Source organism: Asterias rubens, chromosome 12 (assembly GCF_902459465.1).
Source record: "Asterias rubens chromosome 12, eAstRub1.3, whole genome shotgun sequence".
Classification (NCBI taxonomy): domain Eukaryota; kingdom Metazoa; phylum Echinodermata; class Asteroidea; order Forcipulatida; family Asteriidae; genus Asterias; species Asterias rubens.
Window position 1 is genome coordinate 13,156,786 of NC_047073.1, and position 19,069 is coordinate 13,175,854.

The following is a 19,069-nucleotide window of genomic DNA, read 5'->3' on the forward strand; positions in this document are numbered from 1 at the left end:
ACCAGTCTACCAGTACACAGTATCTGGGATGGCTCAAAATGCATTGAGCAGATTCTACAATTATTGTGCAAGTATTTGGGTGACTTGTTCAGCAGATCTGATCTTCTCGTAGACTGAACCCATCGGTCTGATCTGTGGTACCACAAATGAAATAAACAAAAGCATCATAATAAATCCATGTGATCTGTGCAGATTTTAATACTAGAGGCCAAATTAAAAACAAACACCTCCATCTTGATTGATTATTTGGGTTGACCTGATTTATCAAAACATTAAAAATAAATTATTCAAGACTACCATCACATTAACAAATTTATAATAATGTTATTAGTCAATTACAAAATAAAAACTTAAATGGCTGGAATAAATACAAGAACACTGCTACACAGCTACTCCATTCTACACTCTGTGGTCATGAATGTTTGTTTCCTGATCATTAAAAAACGATGTAATTGTAGAGTAGCCTAATATAATAATTAATCATGCCTTTCTGTGTAAACAATAACATTTTGCAGAAAACAACTCCAGCCAATCATTGCCAATTTCTGCCTGGACGATGTTGATGTTAATGTCATTATTACATCAAAATGTTCTGCCATAAAGTTCACCTTACCTTTCTTTGCTTTTTGGAAATCTGTATAGTGAAGATTACTATTCCGTTGTGAATTGTTCACACAATTTACGGCAGAGCACCATAGTGACATGTTTGCTGTGCTGAGCTAGCGCCTATTGGTTGCAAGTTTTCCATTAGCCATAGTGCAGTGTAGCACAGAGCCGACTTTGGTTTTACTTGCCCGACAACAGCGGGCGCCCTTCCATGCTCCCGCCATTTTGCGTTTCACGGTTGCGCACTCAGTGTCCTATCTTCCTTTTATAGTATCTTTGGCTATTCATAGCACGCATTTTGAACTCGTCCTCACACTATTCGATCCCATGATCCGATTGTACAGCAGCTACAACATACTGTTAAGAGATGTGGGGATGCCATGATTTCGATTTTTCGTCGTCCGTAAAAAAGGGAAGTAGACAAATAGGAGTAGAAATGCATCCCTTTTTGTGACAAAACACCGTTAGTTTTACATGTTTTAAGACAATACTTATCAATTAACCTGACATCACATGAGTACGTCTGGAAGATACGCGATTCAGGATGCAAATTCGTCGTGTGTGATGTAATACAGTTGTTTGTAAGTATTAAGATGTTTTGAGGTTAGTTTTTAGTTGACCCCATGCCATAGGCCTACATCTAACATTATTTGTTTACAATTATGTTGTTTATGCGAGGCTTAGGAAGTTAGCAGTTAGAGCCAGTGACTGGGGCGCTAGATTCCTTTTTTCCCGAAGTTTTGACATAATTTATTGTCAAAATTTCGAAAAAAGAAATCTAGCACCCCAATCACTGGGTCTAGTGTAGGCTATTCGATTGTTTTCACTATCTACATGTATGTATGATGGCCCGAGTATTTATAAATGGCGAATGATCGATTTCTTATTTATGAATTATGATTATGAATGTGAATAATGATTGAAATTGTACCCCGCCACCATTCGTACTCTCGTCATATTATGATAGATAGACCGAGGGATATTTAGACGAAATAGTTAGAACACGTTTTGGCCACAAAATAACTCGTTTCATGTCATTTATCATCAGATTTTTGCCATCGTTGGGCGCATTCTCTGAAATCTGACATTTTGTTATTTACGCGGTGCCTTTTTTTGATGGGGCTCACTTGTTGTTGGAATATGCTCAGGATATCTTGGGCGCATACTTTGCAAACTGCGCAATCATGAGATCTCTTCTGCTGAAGAGTTGACAATGTCTACTGCTGGAAAGTATTAACCATGAAGCGTAACCAAACACTAATTTTAACTTTGGGGCCCCTGCTGTATAAATATCTTTCATGTAACTTTTGAGTCAGATTAGAGGTATTAAACTTAGGCCTACTTCCCTCTTGAAAAATTGAAGGGGCACAACAATTTTCCTGGACCTCCGACTCCGAGTCTACTTTACTCTACTCTAGTGTAGTACTATTATAGGATAGTAGTACTAAGAAAACTACTGGTACAAAATGTGGTATTATTTAGTTACAAAAAAATACAATAATTGTAACGCTGGATTGTTATAATTTGTTAATATTCTGACACTCAGTGTCACCAGAAGAAAATGTAAATTTGATCTTTGTAAGTAATTAGTAAGGGCAACCACAGCAAAAGCACAGGGCACCACAGCAAAATCACAGGGCACCACAGCAAATTCACAGGGCACCACAGCAATGCAATGGCTGCAGAGTGTCATGGGTGTGACGTGAAATTTCCTTCCTCCATGCTTGGTAAACTTAATCCTACTCCTAGAACTTTGAGTTTTGTTCCGCTATCGTCTCAACATGACACAAACGACAGCAGGACAAAATCCTCATAGTTCTAGGGGTAGGTTGGCTACATTGTTGGTTTAGATTGTTTCTAAAAAATGTGGGTGAATTTGTCAAAAGGAAAGCAGTGTTTTCACACTGACCATTCAACAAGACATTTTATTCTGAAAGTCAACTTCAATTTATTGCACTTTTGAGTCTTTGTTTTGTAACAATTGCTTTAAAATGCTATTTTGTTTGTCATTGTTTTATGTTTTGTGTTGCGCATCCAGGCTCATATAATATTAGTTGCGATAGCGTAACCCTTCTCCCGACGGCGGGAGGAGGGTTACGTTATCGCAACTACTATATTATGGGCCAAACAAATGTACCGTATTATTATTATTATTATTATTATTTAGTTTTTTGTTTCGTTTGCAGAAATTTGATGTAGGAAAAATACAAGATGGTTTGTCGTGAGAGAGGAATTGCCTTTAGTTGGGTGTACTTCCTTGCTGTGTTCGTTCTTCATAACATTGGAGCAAGCTTTGCAGGCAACAGCAGTAACAGTCAACATTTACGTAAGTCAATTTCAGGCTTAACCAGTCCCTCAAAATCAAAAGAGAATTTATATTTTAGTTTAATGCAGATAAAAAAAAGTTACATCATTTCACAGTACTAAAAGAATAAAATAATAAATCTTATAACATACCTCTTGCTTGTTCTGTATTCTGGTTGTCTGAAACACGGTCACATCGGGTGAACTAATATAGTCTAGTTATCGTGTGTGTTGGTTTTGTGGAATAGTGCCCGGCGAGTGACCAGTTACAGTGCCCTCTCTTGACGTGAACAGTGAACTGCAACTAAAAAACTTCCTTTCTTTTCCAAGTTGTTTTTTTTCTTTCACTTTTAAGACCGAGGTGTGTTATAAAACACATATTGACTGGCATAATTCGGTGACTAGTGTGCGTCGATTCCCCCTTGGGCCTATGAGTGACCAGAAGAGGGAAGAATAGTGTGATGTAAAATGTTGACTTGAATTTAATTGATTACTTTTCGTTTTATTTTACAGTTCCAGTTAGAGCAACCAACCTAACCTGCACGTCCAATAATTTCCGGAACCCCTACTGCTGTTGGGTGAGCGGAGACAACGTAAATGCCACTGAGCTTTTACAACATAGGTACAGGAACAGGTATGTATAACAGTGGTCTAGAAGTGCAAAGGTCATGGGTTCGAATCCCACCCGAGTAATTTGGGCAATTTTTATGACTGAATCATTTAGTATTGCATTAGGGGGAATCAGGTTGGCTCTTGGCTCTGAGTTTTCTTTCCCTTCCTTTCATCTTTGTGGATTTTGGTGTGAGTCCCACCTCAGATCGGTGCCTTACATGTGGATTGGGTTTTCAGCTCCTACATGATTACCCCTATGTGGGTGCTCCTACTTTGGGTTTTCCTCCCATATTTAAAACTGGGCATTTCTTCTCGTTTCCCATCCATCCAGGTGCTAAATGTGCTGTTATTCAGGGATGTGTTATTCAGGGATGAGATTATTCAGACTTTTGGCTGAATTCAGACTTTTTATGTCGGCCTGGTGAAGAAAATCATACACTATTTTTTTCCACACATAAAGAAATCCTGCTCATTGGTTCTACTTCTCTGGTGCTTTGGATACTGTTTCCAAAAGCTTCTAGAAGTCTATAACCCCAGGGGTTACCAAACAGTAGAAATGGCATCATTTCAACCTACCTTTGAATTTGTATCCAAGTTTCAGACTTTTTTGTAAAGCAATGACTCTCACCCCTGATTATAATAAATAAATTCAGAAATAAATAAATAAATATCTGTAATTAGTTTAACTTGTTATTGTTTGATAGTGAGGGCCACAAATGGAAGACCGGGAATGAAACCAGTCGTTGTGAAGGAACCATATGCTGCACTCATGATCCAGAAAGATCCAGCTTGTATTATTATCAAGTCAACACTACAAACTCCTATGGCTCTGTCGCCTCAGACAGCTTGAGGTTTGGTCCTAAAACGGGAAGTAAGTATTGTTGCGCACAATTAAACACTCTTGGATTTCTTCATTTAAAGGGAAGTTACACGTTTGGTTATTACTCAAAACAAATATTAACTTAGAAACTGACTTGGTAACGACCATTGGAGAGCTGTTGATTGTATAAACTAATGTGGCTAGAAGTCTTTTATTCCTATCTGAAAGCACACTAATTCGTCCAACAAGGGTGTTTTTTCTTTCATCATTTTCTCGCAACTTCGATGACCGATTGAGCCCAAATTTTCACAGGTTGGTTATTTTTTGCTTATGATGGGATACACCAAGTGAGAAGACTGGTCTTTGAAAATTACCAAACATGTACCTTCCCTTTAAAGGATTTGGGTACCTTTTCAAAATGTTCATAGATTTACATTAAACTTACAGGGTTTGAAGATAATGATAGTGGAAAGCTTCCCTTCAAATATTACTTACTGAGGTGCTGTAGTTTTTGAGAAATGAGTAAAACAATGACATGAAAATACGTTTGTAAATGATTGAAATAATTTTCATGACGTTGTTTTACTCATTTCCCAAAAACTACAACACCTCAGCACGTAATATTTTCAGGGAAGCTTTCTACTATCATTATCTTCAAACTGTGTAAGTTTAGTGTAAATCTGTGGACATTGTGTTTTTTGTCCTACAAAAGTTACATATACCCTTTAAAGGCCGTTGGTAATTGTCAAAGACCAGTAGTGTATCCAGCATATATGCATAAAATAACATATCTGGGAAAATTTTGACTCAATTGTATCAAAGTTGCAATGAGAATAATGAAAGAAAAAACACTGATTGTTGCTCAAATTTGTGTGCTTTCAGATGCATTATAAAATGCATTGTACCCCTCTCTCAAAAACCATGTTACTTCAGAGGGAGCCGTTTCTCACAATATTTTATACTATCAACGGATTTATGCTAATAATTATTTTGAGTAATTACCAATAGTGCCCAGTGCCTTTAAATCACCAGTCAACATTTTTCTGCCAGCTTGGAAGTTATTGTTTAGCTCTGTGTGTAGAATTTGTATTGAAGTTAGGGTCATAGATTGGTGAACAAAACGTTCATGACTGTGAAAACATACTGGTTGAGACGCACTGACAGCTGTTCATCAAATGAACTAGTTTCAGAAAGGATTCCCTTCGAAGTACATCATTTAGTTATATGATTTGGATATTTTTCCACTGAACAACATTTGAATCTATTCTAAGAAACACTTCATATGAATGAATGAATGGTGTCTCAGATCTCTGAGGTTTGACTGAAAAATCAAATTTTCGTGGTGGCTGGTCAGAAATTATCTATTTTTCGCCATTATTTCTCACAAGATCGAAAAAAAAAAAAAGCATTTGTTACAGTGTCCCGGAAAGACCATTGTGTTGATATTGTTTCATAAAAAAATCCTAACTCCTGACCTTTGTCAACATAGACTCTGACCTCCGACCCCTGTTATGTAATGCTGCCTATTTTTTCCTGCACACAGCTGTACTTGGTCCACCTTACGATGTCAGGATAAGGAATAAGAGCCAATCTGTGCTTGAAATAACGTGGCATATCCCACCAGGAGATTCCACAGGCCACTATTTTGCAACAAAATTGAGGTACAAAATCCAGTACAAATGGGAAGGTAAAAACCAAACATGGAAAGACGTAGAGGTAAGTGATTTCATTTCATTCTGGAACAGCAGGGCTTTATTTTTACACTGGACCACAGACCCGAGGCCAGTAGACTCATGACTGGTCAGTAGACTCATGACTGGTCAAGGGCAGCTGTCTTACAGGTGTTTTTCAATTGAATAATACATGTAGAACCTAACAGTGTAGTATATCACAGCGGTTAAGAGCACCGAATTCAAACTCTAGTGTTTCTGATCAGCAGAGTGTGGGTTCGAATCCCCCAGCCGTGATACTTACAAGTGTCCTTAAGCAAGATACTTGACCATTGCTTCGTCCTGCGGATGGGACGTAAAGCCGTTGGTCCCATGTGTTGTGTAATGCATGTCAAAGTACCCAGTGCACTTATCAAAACGAGAAAATGGTGTTCCTGGCTGTGGCTGCTATCAGTAGCACCTTGTTCACCCTTATAAGGTGCTACATAATTGGGTCTCAGAACTCATAGTTTCAATAACCCATCTTTCTGTGCTAATGTCACTACTAAGCGCCTTGAGTACCTTGTTTGGTAGATAGGCCTACTGTACATGCGCTATGTATGACTTTGATATTATCTCAAACAATGTCTTAATATATGTTGATTTTCAGTTTGATGATAAACACCTTTCAATAGACCCATTGCATAACGCAAAACGCAACACTGACGCTGAGCTCATGCTCACGTTTTCTTGCACAAAGAACTGCAATCATTTGCCTCCCTTGACCCCAGTGAGGGCGCATTGAGAGCGTGTGACGTCACATGCAATGGGTCTATTCGATAGAGTAATGAAATATGTGTGCCCATGAAGACAATTTGGGTAAATCTTCTCTTACATGTACACCGTGTGTCTTTAGTGCTTGTTCGAATAAAAACAGTATGCATGTTGTAATATATCAACACTAGAGGGCGCTGTTCCCACAACTCTTCTCAAGCCATGGGTTACTCTGTGTATCTGGAAGTTATACTCTGTAAAGTTATCCACTCATTTCTTGGTGGCAGCGTAAGATACACGTTTATTCATCAGAGTAACTCATTGCTTGGTAACAAGGGTTGTGGGTATAGTGCCCTCTAGTGTTGATATATTACACATGTTAAACTGTTCAAGTTTGTTTAAAACTGTGAACAAGTCTTGTTTAAAGGCAGTGGACCCCATTGGTAAATGTCAAAGACTAGCCTTCACAGTTGGTGTATATCAACATATGCATAAAATAACAAACCTGTGAAAATTTGAGCTCAATCAGTCATCGAACTTGCGAGTTAATAATGAAAGAAAAAACACCCTTGTCACACGAAGTTGTGAGCGTTTAGATGGTTGATTTTGAGACCTCAAGTTCTAAATCTGAGGTCTCAAAATCAAATTCGTGGAAAACTACTTCTTTCTCGGAAACTAAGGCACTTCAGAGGGAGCCGTTTCTCACAATGTTTTATACCATCAACCTCTCCCCATCACTCCTCACCAAGAAAGATTTTATGCTAATAATTATTTTAAGTAATTACCAATAGTGTCCACTGCCTTTAAAACAATTCTACATTGTAGGCCAGTAAACATTTTGAGCAACAATCCCTTTGGTCTTGTAGATTCCCCTACCACCCAATTTGTTGAACATCCCAGCGAACCGTGTTTTGATTTGGTTAATTTTTATTGTACAGGAAGTAAAAGTTTCATCGGGACTATATGGAACATACTCTCTTGTGGCTCTGACAGAACCATATGGTCTGTATTATGTGAGAATGAAAGCATTCACCAGGTACGGGGATAAATATCAGAGTCAATATTCAGAGGAAGCCAAAAATCGCACATCAGAAATAGGTAAACAAATAAAGCAACATTACAGAATTTTTTTTTTTGTGCTTACAAAACAGTTGCTGGCAGTGTTAACAAGCACTTTATGTAATCCACCATCATTGACAAACCTGTAGAAGTTTGAGATTGATCGGCCATCTGGGTCACGAAAAAATAGTGAAAAACCGATTTAAACACATTTGGCATGACATTGATTCCCCTAAAAAACTGATAAAACGCTAACTGTGCGTTAACCTCCAAAAGAGAAATTCATAATCACAATTGCCTTAAAAAAAAAAGGGCATTTACTCAAGGTATTTATTAACTCTACATTTGAATGACTGCATGCCCTGGGTAGTAATGTCTGAAATAACCAATGATGGTAGGCTGTTCCAAATCGTCACAGCTGCAGGAAGGAAAGCCCTGTCAAAACTTCGTAGAGTTCTTGCTGCAGTCATTATTATTATTATTATTATTATTATTATTATTATTATTATTATTATTATTATTATTATTATTATTATTATTATTTAAGTTACCACTTTGTAGATTGAAGGGGACTCACTTCCCCCTTTAGACTGGCAATAGACTGTGCAAGTCTCGCGCATATTTGAACAACATATATAAAAGGGGGAAAAAATAAACAAAATAACAAAGAAAAACCGATGTTTGAACTTGACCTCAGGTCAGTTTCCATGACAAAAATTAAGAATTTCTGCCCATCTCCGATCACGAAACTTACGCAGACGCTTGTTTTGGTCATCCAAGCATCGGCTTCCTCTTTAGACTGTGTCACGCATAGTCTAACGCTCTTGCAACCATCGTGCATCCGCGTTCAAACCAGCTTTCAAAGTTTCACATTCAAGCATAGATTTACTAAAGGGGTTTTCAAAAAATTTAAGATCAAATAAACATCCTTGTCCCAGAATTTTGATTTTGTCTATTACATAAACTGTAACCGATTAATTGAACATTTGTTTTAAAAGCTAAAACTAACTTAAACAAGCTGTAATCAGTTTTTTTTTTTTTTTTTTCAGATACGGCATTAAGAATAAATTAAAGCAAAGATTCGATTTCGTAAAACAAAGTTGTTCGTTTGTCGTGTTTTCTCACGCCGGTGCGCGCGAGACTTGCTCAGTCTATGGTCATCAGACATTCACAGTACAATAAATGTTATTTTCTTCTGGTTTCCACCTCTAGCCCCGAAGGTCCCGCCAAGTGATTTCCACTGCAAGGCAGACCCCAGCAGTGATGGAGAAACGAGGGTGGTCACTCTAACATGGGAGGTACGTTGTGCTCGTCAAACTGAAATCTGCACGATAGTGTGGTGGTGTTTTATTGCACCTCTGCAGGTTTCTTAACTTCCAACTGTCACTATTTATAGGGACCGTCCCTACTTTGGAGACAGACTTTAGGGTCACAGGGTTTAAGTCGTCGTCGTCGTCCTGTGAGTCATGGCTGACCCTTTGTGACCCTGGTTATGATGGAGTTCCACTTCTGTCTATCCAGTGCAGATTAATATGCAACGTTTAAGTACTCTTTTGTTAATCCTGGCCAGCTTGAAATGGGTTGTCTCTGTCCCTACTTCCCCTGCTCTTCCCTCCCCACCATTTTTTCTTGTCCTCTCCCAATCTACCCTATGTACTCTCTCATCTATTCTTCACATGTTTCTTGTTGTATCCAAACCTTATGTCAGTCATCATCATTCAGGACCAGTGCTTTAGTTGCCATTATTTATCATGTATGCCTTTATGTAGTTCTGTTCAACATATTTTTTAATTTTGTTTTTCCTTTTACTATAATCTTATTTACAATTACATGCATTGTTATTGTTCTTTATGAAATGGCTGAATAGATAATAATAATAATAATAATCCCAAGGTAAAAAAAATAGAGGAAGTCCCCGATTCTGAAAATCTTGGTACTAATATAATACTCACCTAAAAAAAAGATATGAGTTTAATAATGAAGCTGTCCTCTATAGTAACTTATGACTGATCTTCATTTTCTGGATCTTACAAATGCCTGAATCCATTGAATTATTTTGTTACATGCCCATTTGTTTATTTGTGCACACACTCATAGACTTGAGGTGTGGGTGCTTAGACAAAGGTCTGGCCCCATGTCCCTATTTCTGACTGTGAGCAGATTATGAGGTTTTCTGACGTCTTGATGACTTGGCTTACTGAAAAATTCTGTGCTTACGGTGCCCTGTGATGCACATATAATTCTATTGTCTGTAAGCACAGAATTGCGCAGTAAGCAGAACCATGAATTTGGGCCCTGGGCACATCTTCACAAAGAGCTGTTTAAGATTTATAAACATAAGACGTGTATCGATCCTTAACTTAGCATCAACAGATGAGAATGTAACGATTTAATTTCTAAACCCAAACTTCAGCTTATTGAAGTGTATTTGTTCATGGCTTTTTTTTTTCTCTAGCTCCAGAATGATACGTTCAAATCCAACGGAGAAATACTTGGTTTTAATATCATTGTCAAACAAGCTAATAAAAGTAAGCAGTACTCAGTGGAACCGAACAAGACATCGCACATAATTCCTGGTAAGTTCGTCTGAATGACTTGTGAATTCTTGAGTATTGAAAAAAGCACTGATTAACACTCAGGGAGCAATTTCGTCCACAATGGAAAGTCTCATGTCTCCTGACGATGACTGGAACAAGCTTGTCGAAACGTTGAGACCAATTAAGAATTCACTACGCGGTAGTGCAGTTAATAACGATCCTATAGGCTAAAGTAGTAGTCCCAGCCGATTTTATACCTTTCGCCCAGGTAGTAGTTAAAAAGCAGGACAGTTTTTTCAGAACTGAGAAGTCTCCCTATAAATCTTCTCCTCAGTTGTAGAATATATAGCAAGACAGTTCTCCAAAGAACAATCTCTACCTGGCAAGTAGAAACTCACATGGTGTTACCGCAAACCAAACATATATTCATACCTCACCATGCCATTGCATGTTTAGTAAAACCCATATAGTTTTGCAAACCTTGATCCCAATTGCCAGCCTTCTTCCCAATTGCAAACCTTGATCCCATTTCCAACCTATATCCCAATTGCCAACCTTGATCCCAATTGCCAACCTTGATCCCAATTGCCAACCTTGATCCCAATTACCAACCTTGATCCCACTTGCCAACCTTGATCCCACTTGATCTGATTCTGTATTTTGACGTGATTTCTCTACAGATCTTGATCCTTCGGCACATTATAAACTCAGCATACAGACTGTCAACTCAATGGGAGCATCCCCACAAGAAGACTGTAGCATTGATCCATTGCCAGGTGAGTCTTATAATTCTTGGGTTCTACTCTTTGTTTCTTCCATGATTGGGCTTAGCTCACCGGACTAAAGCTCTGGTGTTTCTGATCAGCAGAGTGTGGGGGTTGAGTTCCAGGTTTATGCTTTCTTTCATGTAGGCTTTATAGTATTAGCTCACCAAATTCAAGCTCTGGTGTTTCTGATCAGCAGAGTGTGGGTTCAAGTCCCTGTAATACACTTTATTCTATGTTTGGGCTTTCAATTGCTAGTTCATCGGACTAAAGCTCTGATGTTTCTGATCAGCAGAGTGTAGGTTCAAGTCCCAGTTTTACGCTTTCTTTCTTGTAGGCTTTATAGTGTTGGCTCACCGAATTCAAGTGCTGGTGTTTCTGATCAGCAGAGTGTGGGTTCGAGTCACGTTTTTACATTTTATTCCGTGTTGAGGCTTTATAGTGCTAGCTCACCGGACTTGACCTCTGGTGTTACGATCAGCAAAGTGGTTCAAGTCAGGTTCTGACACACATGTTCTGATTGAGTTCTAGTCGACAAAAATCGACAAACCAGTAACCTTTTTTCTTTTCTTTTTTCATTCATTGCAGCGGCTCCAGTCGGCTTGATTCCAGTCCTCATTGCTTGTGGCTTAACTATCGGCTTGATCATCTCATTGGTTTGCATATACCAAAGGATTAAGAAGTCCATGACTAGGTTTCCAGACATTCAAATTCGCTCACAACTAACTGTAAGTATTTCTGTTTGATTGATAAATATTTAAAAAGGCTTGGTTCTTGGTTTGTGGATCAAGTGAAGCTTCATGTTGTGAGCTAAAAACAAAAAGTTGGTTTGAATTTGATGATTGTTTTATCTTTCTATTGCTTTTAGGGGCTTCAATGTTTTCTTTGCATGATAGCTATATGCAGATCAAATCTTAAAGGGAAGACAACTTAGGTAATTGTCAAAGACCAGTGTTCTCACTTGGTGTACCTCATCACATAGCAAAAAATAACAAGCCTGTGAAAATTTGGGCTCAATTGGTAATCGAAGTTGCAAGAAAATGATAAAAGAAAAACACCCTTGTTGGACGAATTTGTGTGCTTTCATATAAGAATAAGACTTCTAGCTAGTCTTTTATTATTTTAGTGAGAAATTACCTCTTTCTCAAAAACTACGTTACTTCAGAGGGAGTCGTTTCCCACAATGTTTTTATACTATCAACAGCTCTCCAATGCTCGTAACCAAGTCAGTTTTCAAGTTAATATTTGATTTGAGTAATTACCAAACGTGTACCTTCCCTTTAATGTATGATGTGGTCATCTAAAGAGACAAAAGTCATCTGTCCTTTTAAAAAAAAAAATTTTGTTTGTTTTTCCCTTCCACAGACTGACAATTTGTACTCCGCAAACACAACAAACAGAGAAACAGAAATCTTTGATGACTTGATTCCACATCGATTGTTCGTCAATTTGGTTCCGGAGGACGGAGTGATGACCAACGGATTTGACATCGGCGACAAACCAAGAAAGATCCAAGTGTCCGGAGATACAATCAAAATGCACACCTTTGAAAGTCAGCCTCTACTGCCAGGATTCAGGGACAAGCGGTCAAGGAGCGAAGAGTTTTGTTTTGATGAGTACGGCGGTGGTGGTCTGGCAAGTAGCCCTGTCTCTGTAGGTAGCGGTGGAAGCTACTTGCCTGTCAGGAATGATGACATGGCCTACCAAACAATGACCAAAGATGGGTTGTCACCAGTGGAAAAGGAAGACCCAAAAGGTGCTACAGGAGGAGGCTTTCATGGCTTTCAGGAGCTGCACCCACGCCCCGAGGATGACGGTTGTGAAGAAGGCGCTTCAATGGATGCATACACACGAATGGCTGCTTTACTACCTACTCACGGGGCAGGGGGTAAGCAGAGGGGTACACCTACCAAGTTTGGTGGGAAGAGACATCCAAAAGAAAGCGCCCCGGTCAGTGAAGACAATGCTGCATACACCAGTGATGGTAGCGTAGCCAACTACACCCAGCAAGGCTTTGCCGCACGGTCAGCTTCTCAAGATGATTTAGATGCCCCTTATGTACTGGGAACGAATCCAACAGAATCCTACAGCCAGGTTGGACTGCGGGACAGAGCAAATCACCCGTCTCCGCTCAATCATCGATTTCAAAATCAGGCGACGGGAGGCTTAGGACCTCATGATGAGTATCTGAGGATGGGAATTAACCCATCAGATCAGCATCAAGCCGAGAATGAGGACAGTGATTTTGAGGATTCCCCGTTTATCTTAAATGATGATATTCTGCAAAATATTCCTCGACCAGATTTGCTACAGATCAGTCCCAACTTGAACCACACTGCTTCACCATTAATGGCACTGTCGCCCAGAGACACTACCACTGGCCTCGATGCTTTACTTATACCTAGTTCTATGAGAACGGCATCGCCGAACGACGATGTCCCCTTACGTTATGTAACTGTCCAAAGCGATTCGGAAAGTCTTGACCAGGAAGATGCTGAGACGGAGCAAGACGGGGACGGGTATGTGACCCAAGGACTGATACCCGAAGGGGATGGGTATGTGACCCAAGGAAGGATACCCGAAGGGGATCATGTGGCCCAAGGAAGGATACCCGAAGGGGACGGGTATGTAACCCAAGGAATGATACCCGAAGGGGATCATGTGGTCCAAGGAAGGATACCCGAAGGGGACGGGTATGTGACCCAAGGAATGATACCCGAAGGAAGGATACCCGAAGGGAATGGGTATGTTACCCAAGGAATGATACCCGAAGGGAATGGGCTTGTGACCCAAGGAATGATACCCGAAGAGAATGGGTATGTGACCCAAGGAGTGATACCCGAAGGGAATGGGCTGGTGACCCAAGGAATGATACCCGAAGGGAATGGGTATGTGACCCAAGGAATGATACCCGAAGGGAATGGGTATGTGACCCAAGGAATGATACCCGAAGGGAATGGGTATGTGACCCAAGGAGTGATGACCGAAGGGAATGGGTATGTGACCCAAGGAATGATACCTGAAATTCAAAACCCACGGACTGACAATAGAAATGCTTTGACTGCTACACCTAATCTTCATTCTGACTATGTTGATCAAGAGCAACTTAATAGCTTTCCCACGCCACAAGCAGAAGCGATCCCCGTCGCAAACAACCACCCTCAACATGCCCCGAGTCCTAACGATTACGTCACCCCAGAACAGGTGTTTGATATTGTATCGTCGCCCGGTCCAGCGTCGAACGCCCCTGACGAGACCTCCACGAATAGTAACAACAACTGTGAAGGAAGCAGCGACGGCGAACAATCAGATGATGACACCAATGACGCTAGCGAATTTATGATCCAAGGAAATGACAATACAACCCAGAACCGACCCACTGATGACCGGGTCGTTGCTAACTCAACCCATCCGACTAGTGTCCTCCCCAATCAGATCCCTTTCCTTTCTCCTCTTAGTCAACCCCTAAATGTCACCAATGGTGATTTCAGCTTAAACGGGGGTGACTTGACTCATGGGCTTGATCTTGAGCTGACAGGCGGGGAAGAGGTTGATGCAACCCATGTTGATCAACAGAGTGGCAAACAGGGTGATGCAAAGGGTGAGAGACAGGACCCCGATGGTGGCTACGTTACCCATGATGAAATGCAGAACATTGCCAGGGTAGCAAGTCCAACTTCATAAAGCAGGTATCAAAGTACATCAAAGCTGGTCTTAAACATTATTGTTGAATATATATTTAAAAGTTTATGGTGCTTAAACCCAAAGTATTTTCACATACTTGTTTTTTGGAAGAAGCAAATTTATACCCACATGTGCCGATATTATTCATGCAGTTAATATATGTATTTCAAATAAATACACAAGCTTATTTTTATGATGAATTTAAGGCTTTTAAAGATATTTAGTTCTTTACCAAGTCAGATTTTTTGGCTGATTTGACTCTAAAGGTTAGATTTACACGTAAATTTGTAATGCTTATTTTGTCATGTTTGTAATGCTTATTTTTTATCAATCAATGGGGGTGCCACTCAGAAACCATGAAACTGTTAAATGCCGTATACCCTGTGATCACACAATAAGTTTACGATACAACCTTGACAACAGCAGCCAGGGGTCACCTTTAAGGGAATGCAACTTTCTATTTCAGACATCAAATAAAAACAAACGGGGACACTGACTGGGTAATTTTAAAAATAATTTGGGGGTTGAACAAAGACAAATTTGAACTAACGACCTCGCCTGCCATTAATCTGGAGGTCGATGGTTCAAATCAAGCTGAAGTTATTTTTCTTTGTTCCACCCAAAGGAATTTTAGAGGGGTGTTTTTTCTTTCATTACTCTCTTCTCTCGCAACATTATTCTCTTGCAAATTTTCACAGACTTGTTATTTTATGCATTTTGTGCTTAGCAGCTCTATGAATTTTGGCCCTGGGCTTTTGCTGATGTGCCCTCTGCAAAGTCACAGAAGAAGCCTCTTCAAGAACAAAATTCAAAGCCTGATAATGTTAGAATGTTTATTATTTTTTCCCATAAATTTACACAATTAAGTTTTTTCCTAATCTTGTCCCAAAAGGTGTTCTTTGTTACTTTAACTTAATGATATTATATCATGGCAATATAGGACACAAATTTCAAACACAGATATCGTGGTTTGAAATATTTTGCAGTTATTTAGGCTCAATACCTCTCTTTGTAAAATCTTTTCACAACATTTGAAAATATCTCCTATTGCAATGTTACTAGTTAATAGAATGTACATGTATATAGTGCTAAACACACATTAATCAGTGTATGGATAAAAACAAATAGTAATCTCCAACTCATGCAAAGTTATTATACATCTGAAATGTTACCATTAAAAAGCGTCAAATGTAAAACAATAATAGTTTGTCCATTATGATCCTTCGGCTCCGTCTACTAACAACGGCCAGCCACCAACAAAGATCATGCAGGGAAGTCGGGGTCATTACACTATTTATCATCATCATACTTCGTCCTTGGACGGAAAAGTAAAAGCAGCTTTGATGCAATGGTGCCAGGTTGCTTTATCCCCTCACTATTATTCCTGTTAATACAAATATATTTCTTTAAATCAACAAATAAAAAACTTTTCAAAACACAAAAAAAAAAAAATTGTCTACAAATTATGTTCCTTACACTGTTCATTTTTTGTGTAGCACCTTGTATCTTACACACAATTAACCTTTACATTTTTCAAGAACCAGACTACATTTGAAGAGCTTAAAAAATTAACATATACTTTGGTTGGGGTCGGTTTTAAGCTTTTAGCAATGTATTACTTTCATGTGTGAACCAGCTACCCTTATACATTGATACATTGTTTGCATTCAACAAACTGGTATACGCAAGCACGTGGCACCGAAATCTCTCGCCAAAATAAATCATACACAAAGAAAACAGTTCATTCGATAGTCCACCCACAACATGCATAGTGCTTGTTTAGGGGCAATTTATTCACTCGTTCAAAGTTGATATCACACGTAACGATGACTTTATCAAATATTAATGAATCGAAGGAAAATAGGCTATTTTTGGCCCAATTTTTCCACACACTTTGAAATAAAACCTTTGTGTCTGTCACAAATTTAAAAACGGCAACTTTAAAGCGGATTGCTACTGATTTAAGTAAAAACAGCCAATAAATACAAACAGTTTTGAAGTTTTTGGCTTTTGAGGGGTTGTTGGTACAATTTTTTAGTATTGTGTGCTCAGAGGCTGTTATCATTATTCCTCACAATGCCGTGTGCTTGAATTTTTTAGGGCATTAAAGTAGCTCACATAATAAAAATTATCTGTAAACATTGTTTAACGACATTGCTGTTAATTTGTATGTGAAATATTTGTATAAATTTGTATGTGAATAATATACGTCTTGTTATTATTTGTAAATAATCAGAGTTAATTTGTAATAAACATGAATAATGTATGAGACTAAACGTTTTGTTCCGTCCTAGCTTATAAGGTTTAGAAGGTTTGCTTTGTTTTGCTAGTCCTATTTCGTTCATATTATTATAACTTAAGATCTGGTAAGATGTCCACTTATTGTTGTATGAAAATCATTTCGGTGCAAGACTTTGAGAATCGGCCTCCATTATTTGCCTCTATTCAATTGTGTCTCACATGATTATTTGAGTACTTCGGTAATATCTTTGTTCAGTAGACCTTCTTTATAATTATTGTACATGATCATCCATGTACATAAATTGCAAAATTTGAAATTCCTGTGATTTGTAATCACTAACTAATAAATGGTTAAAATCTAATCTACTTATATCTAGATATCATAATAAACCACATTGGCAATCTAGTATTATTTTCGTTCATCAACACTAACTATCAGATGTGGTTTCGAGAATGGCCTGTGATTATAGTCACATCCAAACAATACCAAGCCCGATATGGTGATGGGAGGGGGAGGGTCGGTGTGGTCAGGGTATACCCGCCCCATACACATGTTCAAATACTTCTGCTTAAAGGTGCCCCATAACCTCTCTAAAATCCTATAAGAATAAACCTGAGATTCCAACCACACAATGAAGAGAAAATAGAGGGGGTAAAACCATACCCACAACAAGTACATTTCGGGAGGAGGGGGGGGGGGGCAGGGGGTGTGCCAGTCCACTTTGCCCCCCCCCCCCCCCCCCACTCCGAGCATCAAACCGTACATATTAAAGCATAAAATAACAAGCCTGTGAAAATTTGAACTAAATTGATCATCGAAGTTGCAAGAAAATGACGGGAGAAAAAAACACCCTTGTTGGACGAATTTGTCTGTGCTTCCAGATAGGAATAAAGGATTTCTGGCTAGAAGTCTAGTATCATTTTGGTGAGAAAATACCTCTTTCTCAAAAGCTATGCTACTACAGAGGGAGCCGTTTCTCACAATGTTTAATACTATCAACAGCTCTCCAATGCTTGTTTACCAAGTCCGTTTTTTTTCCCTTTCACAGTTGACTTTTAAACATTTCGACGCTAATGATGATGAAATAATTTAGCTATCATGATGATATCATTGTCGAAAAACTAACGCCTTAGCAATTAATCAGTATGAGCATTGAGCCATGATGAAAGCCTTGAAAATCTATTGTGTTCATTTTCATCTTCTAAAAACCAATTTGCCCGAAAAATTACATTTAGCCGTTAACGAGAGGCGTTTATTGTTCACTTGGGACTATTAATTCCGACCAAATAATATTATACGAAAGGGACACCAATTGTTTATTAATTATGAGCCTTTTTACTTTATTGAACCACGATTCGTTTGAACCACGAAAACTAATCGTTAGACCTTTCTCCAGCAAACTCGGGCGGTGCATGCGCAGGATAAAACTGTCAAGTGGTATGTCTAATCAACATTTTAGATGATTTTGACCCCATGTGTCGCCCTCGAGCCAAAGTCGGACTTCTAAAACAACAGGGCCTACATAAATGGATAGCGTGTAGAGGCCTGGAAAATTGCATACAAGGTAAGTGTGTATCATAGTGAGTCGAGTGTGCATTATTTTTACCATTAGTTTAGGCTATGTAATGCATGATGCCTCCTGCTATGTGTACCGACACTCCTACTTTGACGATCACTCATTTTCGACAAAGCCCTACCCCTACTTGCAATTGAAGTACAAAGACGTTGGGCGAGTGAGGATTTAAAAAAAATATTGGCTCTTTTAACATACCCCTAAAAAAAGTGTAAAACGTCTCCAAATTGGTCTGTTTTACTACGAGGATTGTTGAGAGGTGGGGGAGAACAACCAGAAGTGACAATCAACGCTGCGTGATAGTATAATAATTATACACAGTTAAACTAAACAAGTCTTATTTATCTTGATTTTTGAGGCCGGTATCAGATGCAATTGTGTCCGCAATGCAATACTGTCCGCTCCGGACACTTTTGCATATGCAATCGTGTCTGGGGCTATGCAG

At 38.9% G+C, this 19,069-nt stretch overlaps 1 protein-coding gene across 3 annotated transcripts; it reads left to right on the forward strand.

The window, feature by feature from the left end:
* The first annotated feature begins 922 nt into the window (after nucleotides 1-922).
* On the forward strand, nucleotides 923-16,011 carry LOC117297479. 3 transcript variants are annotated; one of them, XM_033780540.1, is made up of 11 exons: nucleotides 923-1,187; nucleotides 2,774-2,932; nucleotides 3,424-3,544; nucleotides 4,227-4,393; nucleotides 5,886-6,058; nucleotides 7,704-7,863; nucleotides 9,037-9,122; nucleotides 10,280-10,400; nucleotides 11,042-11,137; nucleotides 11,714-11,853; nucleotides 12,491-16,011. In XM_033780540.1, exons 2-11 carry the CDS (start codon nucleotides 2,818-2,820, stop codon nucleotides 14,807-14,809), a joined length of 3,498 nt encoding a protein of 1,165 aa, XP_033636431.1. In that variant the 5' UTR covers nucleotides 923-1,187; nucleotides 2,774-2,817; the 3' UTR covers nucleotides 14,810-16,011. The 3 variants fall into 3 exon arrangements, with proteins under 3 accessions (XP_033636431.1, XP_033636430.1, XP_033636432.1); XM_033780539.1 differs by having other exon boundaries at nucleotides 2,793-2,932; XM_033780541.1 differs by having other exon boundaries at nucleotides 2,793-2,932; nucleotides 3,424-3,532.
* The last annotated feature ends 3,058 nt before the right edge of the window (nucleotides 16,012-19,069 follow it).

What these genes read in the sequence shown, in the direction of transcription:
- LOC117297479 (XM_033780540.1), top strand. Translation starts at nt 2,818, where the DNA reads ATGGTTTGTCGTGAGAGAGGAATTGCCTTTAGTTGGGTGTACTTCCTT. An exon ending in AAACATGGAAAGACGTAGAG is followed by an intron (nt 6,059 to 7,703) that starts GTAAGTGATTTC and finishes TTTATTGTACAG; the next exon opens with GAAGTAAAAGTTTCATCGGG. An exon ending in TAGCATTGATCCATTGCCAG is followed by an intron (nt 11,138 to 11,713) that starts GTGAGTCTTATA and finishes CATTCATTGCAG; the next exon opens with CGGCTCCAGTCGGCTTGATT.